This window comes from Nicrophorus vespilloides, unplaced genomic scaffold (genome assembly GCF_001412225.1).
Source record: "Nicrophorus vespilloides isolate i.1.1-1 unplaced genomic scaffold, Nicve_v1.0, whole genome shotgun sequence".
Lineage (NCBI taxonomy): Eukaryota > Metazoa > Arthropoda > Insecta > Coleoptera > Silphidae > Nicrophorus > Nicrophorus vespilloides.
The window spans coordinates 1-17,779 of NW_017098451.1; the positions used below are offsets into that span (position 1 = coordinate 1).

The 17,779-nt window shown below is 34.6% G+C and overlaps 4 protein-coding genes across 4 annotated transcripts; 2 read left to right on the forward strand and 2 right to left on the reverse strand.

The window, feature by feature from the left end:
* Nucleotides 1-4,183: 4,183 nt before the first annotated feature.
* On the reverse strand, nt 4,184-5,479 carry LOC108562495 (E3 ubiquitin-protein ligase TRIM9-like). Its single transcript, XM_017920857.1, has one exon. It carries the CDS (start codon nt 5,066-5,068, stop codon nt 4,184-4,186), a length of 885 nt encoding a protein of 294 aa, XP_017776346.1. The 5' UTR covers nt 5,069-5,479.
* Nucleotides 5,480-6,630: 1,151 nt separating this feature from the next.
* Nucleotides 6,631-8,386, forward strand: LOC108562516 (L-2-hydroxyglutarate dehydrogenase, mitochondrial). Its single transcript, XM_017920885.1, has 5 exons — nt 6,631-6,912; nt 6,969-7,132; nt 7,192-7,547; nt 7,604-7,941; nt 7,999-8,386. The coding sequence occupies exons 1-5, from the start codon at nt 6,842-6,844 to the stop codon at nt 8,369-8,371; spliced, it is 1,302 nt and encodes a 433-aa protein (XP_017776374.1). The 5' UTR covers nt 6,631-6,841; the 3' UTR covers nt 8,372-8,386.
* Nucleotides 8,387-8,518: 132 nt separating this feature from the next.
* Nucleotides 8,519-9,606, reverse strand: LOC108562517 (post-GPI attachment to proteins factor 2). The gene is made up of 4 exons (XM_017920886.1): nt 9,213-9,606; nt 9,012-9,160; nt 8,737-8,952; nt 8,519-8,683 (listed from the first exon to the last, which is right to left on the reverse strand). The coding sequence occupies exons 1-4, from the start codon at nt 9,488-9,490 to the stop codon at nt 8,541-8,543; spliced, it is 786 nt and encodes a 261-aa protein (XP_017776375.1). The 5' UTR covers nt 9,491-9,606; the 3' UTR covers nt 8,519-8,540.
* A 186-nt stretch (nt 9,607-9,792) lies between these two features.
* LOC108562505 (activating signal cointegrator 1 complex subunit 3-like) lies at nt 9,793-17,779 on the forward strand. The gene is made up of 20 exons (XM_017920869.1): nt 9,793-9,947; nt 10,067-10,181; nt 10,375-10,618; nt 10,673-11,435; nt 11,494-11,840; nt 11,894-12,086; nt 12,148-12,417; nt 12,469-12,753; nt 12,814-13,163; nt 13,219-13,590; nt 13,644-13,817; nt 13,882-14,249; nt 14,507-14,718; nt 14,774-15,063; nt 15,123-15,990; nt 16,047-16,474; nt 16,525-16,718; nt 16,780-16,948; nt 17,006-17,567; nt 17,622-17,779. The coding sequence occupies exons 2-20, from the start codon at nt 10,075-10,077 to the stop codon at nt 17,708-17,710; spliced, it is 6,285 nt and encodes a 2,094-aa protein (XP_017776358.1). The 5' UTR covers nt 9,793-9,947; nt 10,067-10,074; the 3' UTR covers nt 17,711-17,779.

Consider the following 17,779-nt stretch of genomic DNA (forward strand, 5'->3'; position numbering starts at 1 on the left):
TATATATATATATATATATATGATAGTTAAACTTTTTGAAATCATAAAATTAAATGGCCTTATTTATGGACACGCTTAATATTTAAGCTTTATGTAAATTAAACGCACAGGATAACGTTATTATAGACTTCAAGCATGAAGAAACCGGAAACGGGGTCGGTATCAACCTACTCGGTTTTCTTTATTGGCATAATAAATTGATGTAATCATATAGTGATAAGAATTTATTTAACATTTAAAAATGTTAGTATTTAAAAATAGTAGACAATGCAAAATACTTTATCACTAAATTAAAAATGTCAGTATTTAACAATATGTTTCATCAATTTTATATTTCACATATAGTTGGTGATTATTGAAGTCCAATTATAACAATTACATTTAAGAAATAAACAAATAATTTTTCATCCAAACATACAAATTACTAATATGCACTGATATGTATGTAATTTTGAATGGCAATACAACATATTAAAAAACTACATGATTTCTAATAGAATGTTTGCAACCAAAAACAATCTTCAACAAAAGTAATGTTTAGTTAATTATTTCCATTCGTGTAGAGAAATTGAACGTGAATTCAAGAGATTATAACATATAAATCAATTCCAAAGTTGATGCATTAGTGTAGCAAAATATAATCCATTTATAAGCTTGCTTGAAAAGTACATAAATTTTATATTGAAATCGTAACGATTGTTTTGAAATTGTTTACTTTTTAATATAAAATAAATAATTTCATAAATAAAATACATTATGTTTCATATTACAAGTTTGATCAAATCAATAATTTAATAAAAAATATGTTGGAAAAGTAAAATATTATATTAATATATAACAATATATTAAATAAAATGGACAAATTATGTAAACAATTAAAACACGATTAATATGAATAAAATATAATTTACAATTAAATTACAAAAATATATAAACGAATGAATGCGATTAAAAAAAAATGTAAAATAAATAAAACGTTTTCCATTGGTGGTAATGCGACATTTGAGTTATGAAAATGTCAATATCAGCATATTTTAATAATTTAAGAGTAAATTGTTAGCTTGTAATGTAAATGAGAGAAATATTTCCATGTTGAGTATCAGCATTGGTTTATATAACTTATATAGTGTTAGTATAAAGACTATGAAGACTGTTTGCTTTTATTTGCAATATCACCCACGCTCTTCAGTTTAAATTTGAATTGATTAAGTGTATAATTAAATGTTTAAAGCAACTATAAACACGTATCTAGTAATGGCTAATTGCTGTTTCAGAAAGTGAGGTAGAAACATAGAACAAAGAGATACACACACAAAGACCACATGCAGGTACATTTTGATTGTTTTAATTGGAAACAGGTGAGAGGAAGAGTTGTCCGACGCAATTGACGGTCGTTCCCGTTTACCGTTTCCCGTGATGCATAATATATCATTCTTTTTGTATGCGCACTTCTGTTGAATGTGTGCGTTTGTATATTATTTTTTATTTTTCGTTCACCTTTTTCCTTTCTTTTAGCACCCGGCTTTTTGCCGCAAATACAAACAAACGCGTGGGCAAAGGAAAGCGAAGTGCTGTAGGTGATTGATGTGAGGCACGCAATCGAATCAAAGAAAGTTCACGACGGTGGATCAACGGCATCATCAAAAGCTCGACGAGCATTCGGAAAATGTTCCATTATTACGAGTGTTTCGCAACATAAACTATGATAACCGTTCATTTGTGGGGGGTTGAATAATTTGTTGCCCGAGAGCCGCCCCCACCGTGTGCACAGGGCGGCAGACTCGTCGGACCATCCCACGTATGCACCATCCACAATTCATGTCGCGTGGACAAACGCTTTTAAAATTACGTTTTACAACCGACTGATAATAATTCAGGAGCCGCCCTCAACAACCTCCCCCACATGTACGTTCGAGGGGATGGGAACGTATTTATGTGTGTGAGTTGGGATGGAGATGGGGCGGTTCTTTTAAAATATACGTTCAATTATACAACGAAAATAGCGCTTCCGAACTGCGAACGTACATTACACTTGAAACTAGATTATGCTAGAGCTAACATAAACCGAATTCCAGTTGCATAACTCGCGTTTGCGTTGCACAAACCGTTTTTTATTTATTTCTTTCTTCCTTTCTTTCCAAATGGCCGCTGCGCGTTATTCAACGGAGGAGACGCGCTCTTTCCACGAATTATATAAGTCTGTTTACGCGCTGCATCTTGGAGGAGGAAGTTTCTGTGTCGGTGATGAAAGAAATTTTGGAACGTGAAGAGGTTGCCCCGAGGGAACGGGATAAAAGGAATTGTATAACGAAAAGCGGGTTCCTTAATTATTATCAAACACTCGAAGAAGTCATAGGCTCTGACATAATTGCTGCTTCGAAATTCCGAACGCACATCTAGGACCCGGTGTTTATCTACGGAGCCAATTAACATGTAACAATTATGGGACTCTGCTGGATTCCATAAAATCTCACTTAACACTGTTGAGGTGACTTTCCGTCTCCAGACATTTCCACCACATGCACTATAATTAGATCTGCCGCTAAAATAAACCCGAACTTGCGTACTTCCTGGGAAATAATTACATACAAAATACGGCATGAACAAATCTATCATATTCATTTCTCATTGTTTTTCATATACCAATCATCTACACTTTCCATTAATAATCAAAGTATATTTCTATTTTCACTATTCACCAAATACATGTTTGGATTTATGGTCATCGGCCACGAAGAAATCAATTACAACTTCTACTGTTACAACCACACTCTGCTAAACCCAACTCTAATATTAACATAATTCATTATCAAATGAACTGACATTTGCAAATACCATAATCTGTTAAGTGTTAAGAGAATTATTTCGATGCAAATACACATTTATATCTCATATCAGTCATTGTATAAATGCAGCAAAAGCTCTTTATAACCATGTGAATGTAATCATTTCTAAAGTCGTAAAATAATCATTTTCTTCAACTAACAATAAACCAATCAATCAATGTGATCTAAATCTTTTCATGCAATTTTCTTTATGGAAATGATTAGTACTTGGCTAATCTATTCCAATGATGCATAAGAACCAAAAATGAAATAAACAATGGTACATAACGAAATCTATGAGCTATTCCAGCTCAAGCAGAACGGTTTGTTGGCCAACAGCTCGATTGTTGTTGATGCAATAAATGGTCGGAAAATGCGAATGTGAAAGTAATTAGTCGAAGCTTATACAATGCACCTTCTATTTTTTCCCCTTTTTTGAAACGCATTCTTTACTTGTAACAGCGAAATGCATTTATTAGGAATTAACTATTTATTTCCATTATGAAATCAAATTCCACAACAATTTAGTTCCACTTCTTTGATTGCGCATTTGTTTCCGTTTGATAACACAATTAAAGTACAGTTCAAATCCATCATTATTTATTACATGATCATTAATTTTTGTTGTGTGTTTTTCAATTATTTTATATTCGTGGAATTAATTAACGTTTTTGCCATGGGCTGCATTCAATAAAATGCGTTTACATCGAATCAATTTTAAATAATTTATCAAAATCACTTAAATTAGTTACATTTAATTAAATTGATTTCGGGATTACAATTGAATTTATACCATATATTACATTTAATATTCAATATATTTTAATGAAATATCGTTATGTATTGTTGTGCTTTTCATATGGTATAGAGCTTTTATTGAAGCCGCGGTTCTCAGGTGTCTGCATTTGGAAAAGGCTTCCAAAAGTTTACATCTTTATCAGATAAAAATAATGATTTTTAAGCGAGTATACTTATCTCGACTATATAAAAAAACTTTAAGTGAGAAATATTATAATCATTCATATAAACTATACAGTACTCGAAACAATACATCTACAATTTTAAAACGTATTGACAAACCAAAGTTCAATTTCATAAATAATATAATTAATTACAATTTATTTTTCAAATATTTGATTTTATAATTGAATGAACTGTTCTACGTTGTCAATATGTGTTGTGTTAAAATTATTATAGTGTATATAAGTTTGGAAACTATCACATCTTTATTTTCTTCTTGACAAAGTCAATCTTATTTTTTTATTATTTCTAATCATATTGGATTAATAATGTTGAAACTGTTAGAATAAATTTGAAGATAATCTAAGTGGATTCTTGAGATTTATTGAAGTTCTAATTTAAAGTGGATTTGAGTAAGATTGAATTGTTGCTGATTGATGATTGAAGTATGATGTTGAAAGTGTTGTATAGAAATGCCGGATGATAGAATAATCAGGTATGTCTCTGACCTTTTGGGCTTTGCACATGCTGGTGATGGCTTGGACGTCGTGGGAATTGTGTCTGCCATCCATGAGGCAAAGGGCACAAGCACCAGTCTTGCACACGACACAGTACATGGAAACGTTCTCGTCCAGGTGCTCGGAGCATTTTCCGTCTTTGATTTTGGACGTGTTGCAGGCGGCACCGCGCTTTGCCTCGATGAGGGTGTGCTTTGCGAGGGGTCCGCGCATCGGGTGACAGGTGTCACGGCAGTCCTCGCAGTAGAAGATCTCGCACTGCTCGCAGACGACGACGGCATCGCTCGCCGGTTCACCCTCGCACATCTGGCACTTGAGCGTCAGGTTACGCAGTTCTCCGTACTTGTCGACGATGTTCTGCATGACCCGATACTTGGGTAAGTTGTGGGCGCCGTTCTCGTCGAAGTAGACGACCTTATGGCAGAGTGGACAGGGCAAGCTGAGCGCGCTTGCGAAGAGTCCTCCACTAGGAGTACCCACGTAGCTGTTGGGACGAGACGTGCAGACGACACCGCTGTCCGTTTCGCTCAAGATGGACAACTTGTCGCTCTCCTGGTAGTCTCCGCTGCCGCTACTGCTCGAGCCGCTGCTGGAGCCGCTCGCCACGCTCTCCGCCACATTCTCCCCAATTACATTTGGACCGGTGCTCGAAGCCGGCTGCTGCAGCTGGACGGCACAGTTCAGACATAGCGCGTGGTTGCAAGGTAACAGCACCGGGTTGTTGAAGAGCTGCTTGCATGCGAAACACCTCAGTTCATCTTCCATAGTAAATGCTCATGCCAGATTCCAGATCGCGCAACCCAATTCAAACCCTACAAAGCTCCAAGTACCACACGCACACTCCACCATACGAACTAAACTGAACTCGGAAGACCGACAAAAGCGATCGAACCGAGCGGCGCGATTTCATGTTGCCAAACAGACTCACGGAAACCCACGATCCCGTCTCCGACCATACTGTTATATCAATGATGCCGGTTCTTCAGTCCATTGTTCCTGTTACCATATATCCTGAACCTCACTCTGGTGGTTCTCTCTTCATCGCTCCACCGTGCAACTTCGATTTGGGTCGATGCACTTTCGGCACGTTCCCCATTCAACCATGCAACGACCCTAACACTAATGACCTCTCCACAACACTTTCCTCATATCCACAACCTCCTGATAACAATATACCCGAAAATATTCACACATTGATTACTAATCAATAATTACCGGACTAGCCAAATTAGTATTCTCAGAACATGCAACTATCCCATATATCCAATATATTGAAAATAATATTATTGCAACTTTAAAAATCAATCGATACTTTTATTATCTACATTCAGATTACACCTATTTCAATAAAAACATACGCGATTGCGCGAACTACATATTTCCTTCTACCTGAACTGATTAAAATTACATATTTACAAATATCAACATCACTGTATACATTTAATATTTATAATACCAAGTTTCATTTTATTAATTACGTTATTAATAATATGTGTTATGTTTAACAAAATAACAAATTAAACTAAATTGAATACAATTACCATATTCATTACCAAATTGTTGATACACAAGAAAGTTTAATACCGATTTGTCTTTTCAATATCTTTTTCATTTAATTTCTATATTTAGATTTATTATAAAACACATTAATTTATTTGATATATTTTTCATAAATTATATTATAAATGGATGCGTGCGTCTTATAGTCTAATGATTGTTATCTGCCGAAAATATGATACTTCTAATCTTCAAGGTAGGGCATACATTTTAACGTTCAAATATTATAATAATCAATTTGATCTCAAATCAATCAATTAGTCACGTTTAAAACTTATCTATATTTTCCATAGGCAACGATATTTTTAATTATTGTGTATTTAGATTTATTATTTGTAAAATCATCAATCAATTTATTTGAAGCAGTTCTACTCTTTACGTTGATAAGAAAAATATCGATATATTTTAATTATTGTGAATATAAGACATTATTTTCTATTTGATTTACATTTAATTACATAAGAAACAATAATGATCAACATTGATTCATAGCTTTCAATTCTCTATATCAGTGATTCTCAAAGTGGGATCGCAAAAAATATTTGGGAGTTGCAGAAAAATTGATGGCAGATGAATCCGTGATGTTTATCTACACATACGCATTCTTCGGGGGGTTGCAGAAGATTTTTTAAGTTCAAAAAGGGGATGCGGATCAAAAAGTTTGAGAATCGCTCTCTATATAGATATTTATGAAAAATATACTAATAATATTTGTATTCTAATTGAAATGAATAAGTAATTGATAGTTATCTAAATAATGATGTAATTTAATAACAAAAATACGCGTCTGCGTATAAGTTGTTCCCTCTATCAGTACATACTTGAACTAACTAATTACATAGTGCATTCACGTGATAGTCCACACAACATTAACCCAAAAAAAGTAAACAAAATATTTTTAAACCCCAGATGATAGACATGTTAAGATAAGATAGGTGGTACCAAAATTGTCAGAGATACAGTAGCACACGAATAACGACCATGGCTATTTGCATCAGAAATATCCGTATTAACCAATTAAAAATATTAAATAAATATTTTTCCACCAAACCGTAAGTTATCTTAAATATGTTTAGTCCACTTAAGAAAGAAATTATCATTTTATTAGGGAGAAACAATATGACATTGTTGTCGTTGGGGGCGGTATAGTAGGCGTTGCTTCAGCCAGAGAAATCCTCCTGAGGTATCCTAACTTGAAAATGGCAATCCTAGAGAAGGAACCAAAATTGGCGATGCACCAAAGCGGTCATAACAGCGGAGTTGTTCATGCCGGTATAATATTATGAAATGTATATATATAGTATAAAGTAATATATTACGTATTATTTTAGGAATCTATTATAAACCAGGTTCTTTGAAAGCTAAATTATGTGTGGAAGGATTGAAATTGTCTTACAAATATTTTGATGAGAAGAATATTCCTCATAAAAAAGTTGGCAAATTGATTGTTGCTACAAATAGCTTGGAATTGGATCGTCTTATGGATTTGCACGAGAGAGGGATGAAAAATGAAGTTCCTGATTTGAAATTGGTTGATTCCAAGGGCATTAAAGAGATAGAACCACATTGTCGCGGTATCAAAGCCCTTTGGTCACCTCAAACTGGTATTGTAGATTGGGCTTTGGTTACCGAATACTACGGGAAAGACTTCAAAGCGAGCGGCGGCGATATTCACCTTAACTTTGAAGTAAAAAAAGGTTTTAATTAATTAAAACTTGTTTCTTAATTAAATGATTTTTGCAGGTAACTAATTTTGAGGAAAGTTCAAATCGTGATTATCCAGTGACTATTAGATCTAAGGATGGAACAAGCGTTTCTGCCAAAAATGTTTTAACATGCGGAGGATTGCAAAGTGATAAAATAGCCGAAATGTCGGGTTGCTCATCGTCTCCAAAAATTGTACCTTTCAGGGGCGAATATTTGTTGCTGAATCCTGAAAAGGCGCACATGATTAAAGGAAACATATATCCGGTTCCTGATCCCAGATTTCCTTTCTTAGGTGTCCACTTCACTCCAAGAATGGATGGAAGTGTGTGGCTTGGTCCAAACGCCGTATTGGCTTTCAAAAGAGAAGGTTACAAGTAAGAAATAACTTGAAGAAAATGTTGAATTGCAAATTATATACGTACAATTTTTAGTTGGTCTGATATAAATGTAGTTGAATTGTTCGACGCTTTGAAGTTCAGAGGATTCCAAAAAATGGCATTGAAATATGTTGGAGCCGGTATTAAGGAAATAGCTCAATCTGCGTGTAGCCAATTGCAAGTGAGGGAATTGCAGAAGTACGTTCCGGAAATCCAGGCATCGGATGTAAGCAAAGGTCCTGCAGGAGTCAGGGCTCAAGCATTGGATGACGAAGGAAATCTGGTCGAAGATTTTCGGTTCGATATGGGTCAGGGTGTGGTTGGAAGTAGGGTTTTGCATTGCAGGAACGCCCCTTCGCCGGGCGCAACAAGTTCATTGGCTATTGCAAAAATGATTGCCGATAAAATTGCCGAAAAGTTTTTATAAATAAAATATATTTACAAATTTTTAAAATTGTGACGCTTAAAATATAACATTAATATATATATTTACTTTAATATTTTGTACACATTTGTTATTCCCTCGTTGGCACTCCTTAAATTATATCATTAGTAAAAATAATACCCTGCCCTTGTCATGTGCACATTTAGTCCATTTAATCGAACGGTCGATGGGTCATAGTAATTCCATATCGATAAAATACCAGATCACGATCAGCGAAATCTAGAGTTGAAGTTATGTGGAATATCATATTCGAAAAGACCACTATGTATTCACAGATAGCGAACATTGTATACGCTACAAATAAAGTTGTGAACGAACACATTTTCTCATTTATATATCAATATTACCATAATTTGGGCATCTTACATTATGTAAAACATAGAAATACCCAGAAAATATAACAGCTAAAACATTTATGCATACCATGAACTTTTTCCACCAAAAGCTGTTAATTTCTGATTTGTTCCTAACTACTCTCCTACACCTCTGATGCATGGCCACAATCAAAAGCATGTGGAGCTCTGAAGTGAGAATGAATATCATGAAAGATTTTTCATGAGTTGCTACAAGAATATTTTGTTATACTTATAATAACCAAAAATTGTATAAAAAAAATACATACAATAATAATTTGATGAATCATATAAAGTTAATGAAACTAAGGCAACATTTTCTATAATGTGTAATAGTGTATCTATGATAGATGGGATCTTTGTTATCTCAAATAGAACCTCCCTATTGTAATAGAAATCGAAATATACCATCAATAATCTACAAAATTAATTATATAATAATGTTAACATTACAACAGAGATAAACAAACCTGGGAATGGCATGTAAAATAATTGCTAGTTTCCACACTTCTTTTTGTGGTGAATAGGAACCAATTGAAGCAGAGATTGAAGGGAGCACATTGTATGCCCCGCAGTGTGTTGATGTTGAATGTTCAAAATTAAATAGTATGGAATAAACTACACAAAATACAAATGCACTTAAAGGCAGAGCCAATACTGAAAGACCAATTCTTCTGTAGGGCACCCATGCAACAGAAGTTAATTCATAGTCATCGGCCAGAAGCCTATATCTAGCTTCTGAAGCCATCAAAAATATATTAGTGAAATAAATAGGTGTAAACTACTATGTAAAATTATACTATTTGTTGTGCTGTTTTTTATTAACCTTTAGACTACTTTAAACAACTATAAGTCAACATATAAAGTAGATCTAACTACACATCGTTTGAACTAATTTTCAAAACACTTTCGATTAATTAATACACTAATATATTAATTAGTTTAACTATAAAGTAAATATAGTCATATAGATTGAGTAATTTGCAGAAAATAATATTTTTTCTAATAGGTTTGCCATTAAATTGAAAATAATGTAACCTAACCCATTTTGACACATGACATGAAAGAAGTTTATAGTTACTGAGTGTTACACGTTAGATATTCCCATTGATTCCCATTTTATAATTTACTATCATCATATGTTGTGTGTTTCTTCTTTCAAAAGTATTATAATTTTGGGATACATTTTAGTTTCGTTAATAAAGGTAAGTTATTACAACATATTGTTTTCAATATGCATTCATTGGAATCTGTCTAGAAAATCCCCTGATTTTAAGATTCTGAATGTATGCCATATTAAGCTATTTCCTAACATAAAGTATAGTTCTAGAAATGGCACAGCATGCCCACAGGAGGAAACATTTCTGCCAGGATCTAAAAAATATATTTAAGGATGATTTAGATGAGGATGATATCAATTTTGAACAATCAAAGGCCAGGTACTGTTACAATATATTGTGTAATATTGCAAAATCAGTTTGCAATAAATTCAGAAGCTTATTATAATTAATCTTTTTATGTTTATCTGTGGTATTATCATTATGTTGACATCAAAGAAAAGACTAGAAAATTAATATTTTTATTATATGCAACCAAATTACCATTGTTTTAAATAGTTTTATTTATTTTTAGTTACATACTGAGTTCCATAAAGACCTTTCTGCAACAAAATGAGAACTTTTATGCATTGGAGCTAATGGCTAGGATGGAAGAGATCCTCAATGTGCACATGGACAATTCAAGGAAGGATCCAGTTGCTATAGCAATCCTTTTTTTACTTACTAACAAGAAAGAGAAATTCAAGAACACCCATGATGAGAAAATAAAAATGGTTTTTAACACATGTCCATATGGTACAATCCAACAAGTTGTTGATGTAAGATTAGTTTAAGTACAACCATATCAATGATTAATATAATTATTGTTTCAGTATTCTTCTAAATTAAAATCGGAATTTTCTGATGAATGCAAAGATTATATATTCAAAAATAAGCTTAGCTTAAAAAGACAAATCTTTAACAATGTTGACTATGAACCGCAAAGTTTGTCGCAAATTCACTTTCAACAACCGAAAGAATGTTATTATTATCAAATGCGGGAGAAAGTTGAGAAAAAGATTGAAACGAACACTTCGTTCAGTATGTCCTATACTCCCACAGCAGATTCTGTAAAGGCAGTTTCTCTGGCAGATTATTTTAACAAATTCAAAAATAATTTACCTGGTTTTATTTTGGAAGAATTCACTGATTCTATAATGCAGAAACTTAGTTCTGATAAGAGCAGCATTGAATTACAAAACGAGTTATTCGAAATGTTAGGTTTTGACGCATTTGAGTTAATTTCTGAACTATTGGATCATAGAGAAGCTATCATTAAAAGTGCTGAAATTCCTTCTAGTACTACTGTTAGTAAAAAGAAAGTAACTGAGTATAAACCTAGGCAAGAAGGACCGGCGATGAGCAGCCAAATTGTTGTGCACTCTGAAGTTGAGAAGTCTTTTGCCAAACAGTTAAGAAAAATTGAAAAGAAGGAGAGAAAGACCGGTTTAGTTAATGGATTTGCAATGGGCGACTATGAAAATAATGATGATTACAATAACGAAGACGAGTTAGCTTTTATGAGGAGTATGGCTGCAATGAAAAATAAGCAATATCCTAATGTCTACGATGAGCAGAAAGAAGTACAAGTTAAAGGTATTTATATAACAATCGCTATAGAAGAACTAATCTATAATATATCCGTATATTGCAGCGATGGTTTGTGGGCAATCTATGAACATACCTAAGGATGCGGTCAAGAAAAGTAATCAAATGTGCGACGAAATCACTATCCATCCAAAAAAATCATCAAACCCAGTACTGATGGATGAGAGGATGAAGGTTGAAGATATGGATAAAATAGGACAAATGATTTTTAAAGATATTGAGACTTTCAATGTGATACAAACCAAAGTTTATCCAATTGCATATCACACTAATGAAAATATGTTAATCAGTGCGCCAACTGGTGCTGGAAAAACGAATATAGCATTACTAACTATAGTACAACAAATCAAAAACTTCCTCGTCAACGATGTTGTGAGATTGGAAAAGTTCAAAGTGAGAAAATCAGTAATTTTTGCCTTAAAGATTGCTATTGTATAATATTTTAGATTGTGTACATCTGTCCCATGAAAGCGTTGGCTGCTGAAATGGCAAGTAATTTCAGTAAAAAATTAATGCCCCTGGGAGTGACTGTCAAGGAATGCACTGGTGATATGCAATTGACTCGCAAGGAAATTAGCGAAACGCAAATGTTAGTAACGACACCTGAGAAATGGGATGTTATTACTAGAAAAGGAACAAGTATACATCTTATCAACACCATTAACTGTTGCAGTAGAAATAATGTTAAAACAAATTTTAGCCGATGCGGAATTAACGTCTCTCTTAAAACTACTAATCATCGATGAAGTTCATTTACTCAACAGCGACAGAGGTCCAGTGATAGAAGCATTAGTTGCCAGAACATTGAGGCAGGTTGTGAACTCACAAAATATGATCAGAATTGTCGGATTATCGGCAACATTACCGAATTATGTAGACGTTGCGCATTTTCTTCGCGTCAATCTGGAAGTCGGGTTGTTCTATTTCGATTCGAGATTTCGTTCTGTTCCACTTACACAAACTTTTATTGGTAAGTGTAATCAGATATTTAATTAATTGTAAATTAATATGTATTATTTAGGTATCAAGAGCATTAAACAAATGCAGCAAAATTTAGACTTGGATGAAGTGTGTTTTGACAAAGTGGTAGAATTTCTGCGCGGAGGTCATCAAGTCATGGTGTTCGTACACGCAAGAAATCAAACGACGAAGACCGCCAACTACTTGAAAGAGACTGCTCAGAAGAAAGGGGTATTAAATTTGTTCGAACCGTCTAAATCCTTTAAAGCAAAGAAAGCCACTTGGGGTGCAAATAATAAGTCGCTAGCGAATTTCTTACCATTCGGTTTAGGCGTTCATCATGCCGGTAATTAATTAAAAAAATATATATTTTACTCTAAATATTATCTGATTGGTTTTGTTGCAGGTATGTTGAGGAAAGATCGTAACGAGGTTGAGAAATGCTTTTTGGATGGTGCAATAAAGGTACTTTGCTGTACAGCGACATTGGCGTGGGGTGTTAATTTGCCTGCGCATGGTGTCATCATCAAAGGAACAAAACTGTATGATTCAAAGAAGGGTACATTCATAGATTTAGATATCTTAGATGTTATGCAGATCTTTGGCAGAGCCGGAAGACCACAATTTGACAGCTCCGGTCACGGTATCATCATCACCACACATGATAAATTACACTTTTACCTTTCCTCTCTGACAAACCAAATTCCTATAGAAAGTAAATTATTGAACGCTCTCACCGATAATTTGAACGCTGAGGTAAATCATCAACTTTCAGTTTTAGCAATCATTATATTATATTTCTTTATATTAGGTTGTATTGGGAAGCGTTTCGAGTATTGCCGAAGCAGTGGAATGGTTAACATTTACCTATTTGCACCGAAGAATGAGGATGAACCCTCAAGTGTATGGATTGCAATATAGTGATCTACAGAACGATCCAAATTTACACGAGTCTATGTTGAAATATGTGGAGAAGGCTGCCATTCTATTGGATAAAGCTCGCATGATTCGATACGACCCAAAAACCGGCGATTTAACTGCTACGAATTTAGGAAGGACCGCATCCTATTATTACATTAATTTCGTTACAGTTGAAGCATTCAACGATATTATGTCGACGACGATGTCTGTTTCCGATATCATAAATATGATGTGCTTCGCTTCAGAATTTCAACAGATCCAAGTAAGCGAGACACATATAGGAAAATGGATTATTTCTTAACAATTACTTTATAGGTTCGACAAGAAGAAATGGAAGATTTGGATCAACTGGCCGAATTTTGTGAATTGACGGTACCAGGCGGCGTTGAGAACGTGCATGGAAAAGTCAACATTCTTATGCAAACATATTTGAGTCGTGGCTACTTAAAAACATTATCATTAGCTTCCGATATGGAATATATTACTCAGGTATTTTCACATTCCTACATTACAAATTTAATTTTATTAATTACATTGTAATTTGTATTTGTAGAGTGCGGCTCGTATTGCTCGTGCATTGTTCGATATAGCAATTCATCAGAATAGTGCACTTTTAGCTGCAAATTGCCTTTTGTTGGCACAAATGTTTGAACAACGTCTTTGGGATAACCAGACGCCGATGAGGCAATTCAAGTTCCTGGAAGTCAGTGTTTTAAATAATATAGAAACAGCGAATTTGAGAGTCGAAGATCTTAGGGAAATGGACGAAAGACAGATTGGACAGGCGATACGCAACGTACGTTTAGCATCCAAGGTTCAGTATTGTGCTTTCGCATTCCCAACGGTCGATGTTGAAGCTCGGATACAGCCAATCACTAGAGGTGTTATCAGAATTAAACTTTTCATCACCCCAACTTTCAAGTATGTATACATTAAAGGAATATTTTACTCATACAATTGTTAAACCTAAGTCACCTTTGGTTACAAAAAGTAGAAAACGACATGAATATTTGCAAATTAAGTGAGAAATATGCAGACTAACGTACAAATATATCATACGGATATTTGTACGTCATTTCGGTTAGACTACTTACATCATATTTTTCCTTTTATCGAATGTTATTCAAATATAAGCAATAATTCTAATATTTGCTTATTAATTAATATATTCAATGCAGATGGTCAACTACCTATCATGGAAAAGCAACTGAAATGTTTTGGGTTTGGATCGAAGACCCCGACAATGATTGTATTTACCATACGGAAACAATAAATGTCACAAAAAATCAGTGTGCTAAAAACGAACCGATTGAATTAATTTTCACTGTTCCTTTGGTAGAACCTATACCAAGTCAATACTTGGTGAGGATAAGCAGTGATCGATGGATGAGTAATGATTTTTCTGTATAGCAATAACTCAACAAACTAAACGTTTTTCATTTAAGATGCTGTGAGCACTCATCCTTTGCCATTCAACGATCTTCAATTGCCGCAAAGTTTCACCCCACATACAGATCTCCTGGAGTTGCAACCTTTGGAAATTTCTGCACTCGGAAACCCACAGTACGAGTCGTTGTACAGCTTCGGCCACTTCAATCCTGTGCAAACGCAAATTTTCCATTGCTTGTATCATACCGATAACAACGTACTTCTGGGTGCTCCGACAGGTTCAGGCAAAACTATAGCAGCAGAAATTTGCATATTCCGTTTATTTAATATGAAACCGGAATTGAAAGTAACAAACATAAATATTTTCTGTTTTTCAATAAGTTTTCTTATTTTTAACTATTTTAGGTGGTTTATATAGCGCCATTGAAAGCTTTGGTACGTGAGAGAGTTGAAGACTGGAAAAAGAAGTTTGGTGGTGATTTAAGGAAGAAAGTTATTGAAATAACAGGCGATGTAACTCCTAGTGCGGGCACGATTGCTTCAGCGAATATAATTATAACTACGCCAGAAAAATGGGACGGTATGAGCAGAGGTTGGCAGAACAGGAATTTCATTCGTGATGTCGGTTTGATGATCATCGACGAAATTCATTTGCTCGGCGAAGATCGTGGACCCGTTTTAGAAGTCATAGTTTCGCGAACAAACTTTATATCGGACAGAACAGGCAGGAAATTAAGAATTATTGGATTATCTACGGCAATGGCGAACGCTCGAGATTTGGCCACGTGGTTGGGTATTGGTGAAATGGGTCTGTACAATTTCCGACCATCAGTTAGGCCAGTACCTTTAGAGGTCCATATTGCTGGATTCCCGGGTAAACATTACTGCCCGAGGATGATGTCCATGAACCGACCAGCTTACCAAGCTATCAGACAACATGCTCCAGATTCCCCATCGCTAGTATTTTGCTCTTCGAGAAAGCAAACCAGATTAACGGCTTTTGATTTGATCACATACCTAGTGACTGATTCAGATCCTAAGCAATGGCTCCATTGTGACGACGATAACATGGAATTGATATTATCCAATATATTGGATCCAGATTTAAAGCAATTCTTGTCATTTGGTATTGGTATTCATCATGCTGGTTTGCAAGAACGGGACAGGAAAACTGTCGAGGAGTTATTTGTGAATCAAAAGATTCAAGTTCTCATTGCAACCGGAACTTTGGCTTGGGGTGTAAACTTCCCGGCACATTTAGTCGTCATCAAAGGTATACTTTTTGTATAAGTCATAATAGACATCATTTAACTAACTTATATTCTTCAGGCACGGAATATTTTGATGGAGCAATTAAAAGGTATGTCGATATGCCCATAACCGACGTTCTGCAAATGATGGGTAGAGCAGGTCGTCCGCAATTCGATACAAGCGGAGTCGCATGTGTTTTCGTTCATGACATCAAGAAAAATTTTTACAAAAAGTTCCTATACGAACCATTCCCGGTCGAATCTAACTTAAGACCGGTTATAGCAGATCACATAAACGCTGAAATAGCTGCCGAAACTATCCCAACTAAAAGAAACCTCATGGAATATCTGACTTGGACGTACTTCTTTAGAAGGTTGTTAGAGAACCCGTCTTTCTACGGTTTAGCAGATGTGCATCCAGAAAACATTAACGATTTTCTAAGCGATTTGGTTGATTGCGTAGTACACGACCTAGCAGACAGTAATTGTGTTCAAATCATAGAAAATGTAAGTTTATATACAAAAGACAACTTCAAATCATATCCATTTACTTGTAGGAAGGTACTATTCATTACGAATCAACATTCTTTGGACAAGTATCTTCATACTATTATTTATCGCATAAAACTATGTTGCATTTCCAAGAAAATTTGAAATTCGACTGTAGCATAATTGAATTGTTATCCGTGATGTGTCATGCTACAGAATATGCCTTATTTCCCGTTCGACATAACGAAGATAAAATTAATATGTAAGTCTATAGCGTCTTATATTGTTTTTTTATAATAACAATGTATAACTTATATTTTTAGGGATTTAGCCAAGAGACTGAATTTGAAATTACATGGGCAGCCAATAGATTCTCCTCATGTAAAAGTCTATATCTTATTGCATATGTATTTAGGAAATTTAGAATTGCCGAATCAAGAATATATTGTAGATTGCAAGTCCGTGATGGACCAGGCGTTAAGGATTCTGCAGGTATTTTAAGATGATTTTAATATTTAGTTTTTACTAAGTAAACTGTATATATTTCAGGCGATGGTTGATGTTACGGCAAATGCTGGATGGTTATCGGTCACGATTAAAGTGATTCATATAATGCAGATGTTAATTCAAGGAATGTGGATAACAGATCCAGATATTTTAACAATTCCGCACGTTTCCAAAGCGACCGTGACACCTTTGTTAAAGGAAATTGATAATAACCCTGTTCTCAGACAGTGCAATGCCCATTCAATTTCGGGAATGCTTTACGCAAACATAAAACATAATCACCATTTGCGAACAGCAATTGTAAATATATTCGGAAGTAGGACTGAAAGCGATATCCTTAAATATTTAAAGCAACTTCCTTGGGTGGAGGTTAAAGCAAAGGCTGATGTCGAAGTTAAGGCTGGAGAGGAATTTGATTTATCTGTTGAGTTTTGGAGAAATGGCAATGATCTTAATGTGCAGAGCAAGAGCAGATACGCTAAGAGGAAGGACGAGGGTTGGTTCCTCTGCGTTGGATACAAGGATGAATTGTGCGGTATTAAGAGAGTCTCAATACGCAAAAGAAGTAACGCTACTATTAGTATCTTAGCTCCAAATTACCCAGGTAAACTTAAAAAAAAACTTAAACTTTAAAATCAATAATTTTCTTTGATTTCAGGCAACTTTATGTATACAGTTTATTTGCTTTCTGATTGCTATTTGGGGTTGGATCAGCAGTTCGACATTCCGGTGCAAGTTAAGAAATAACATTGTTATTGTTTTCTATTTTACAATTGTAATTAATCGTGTATACGCTGTGATTTATATTTAAAGATA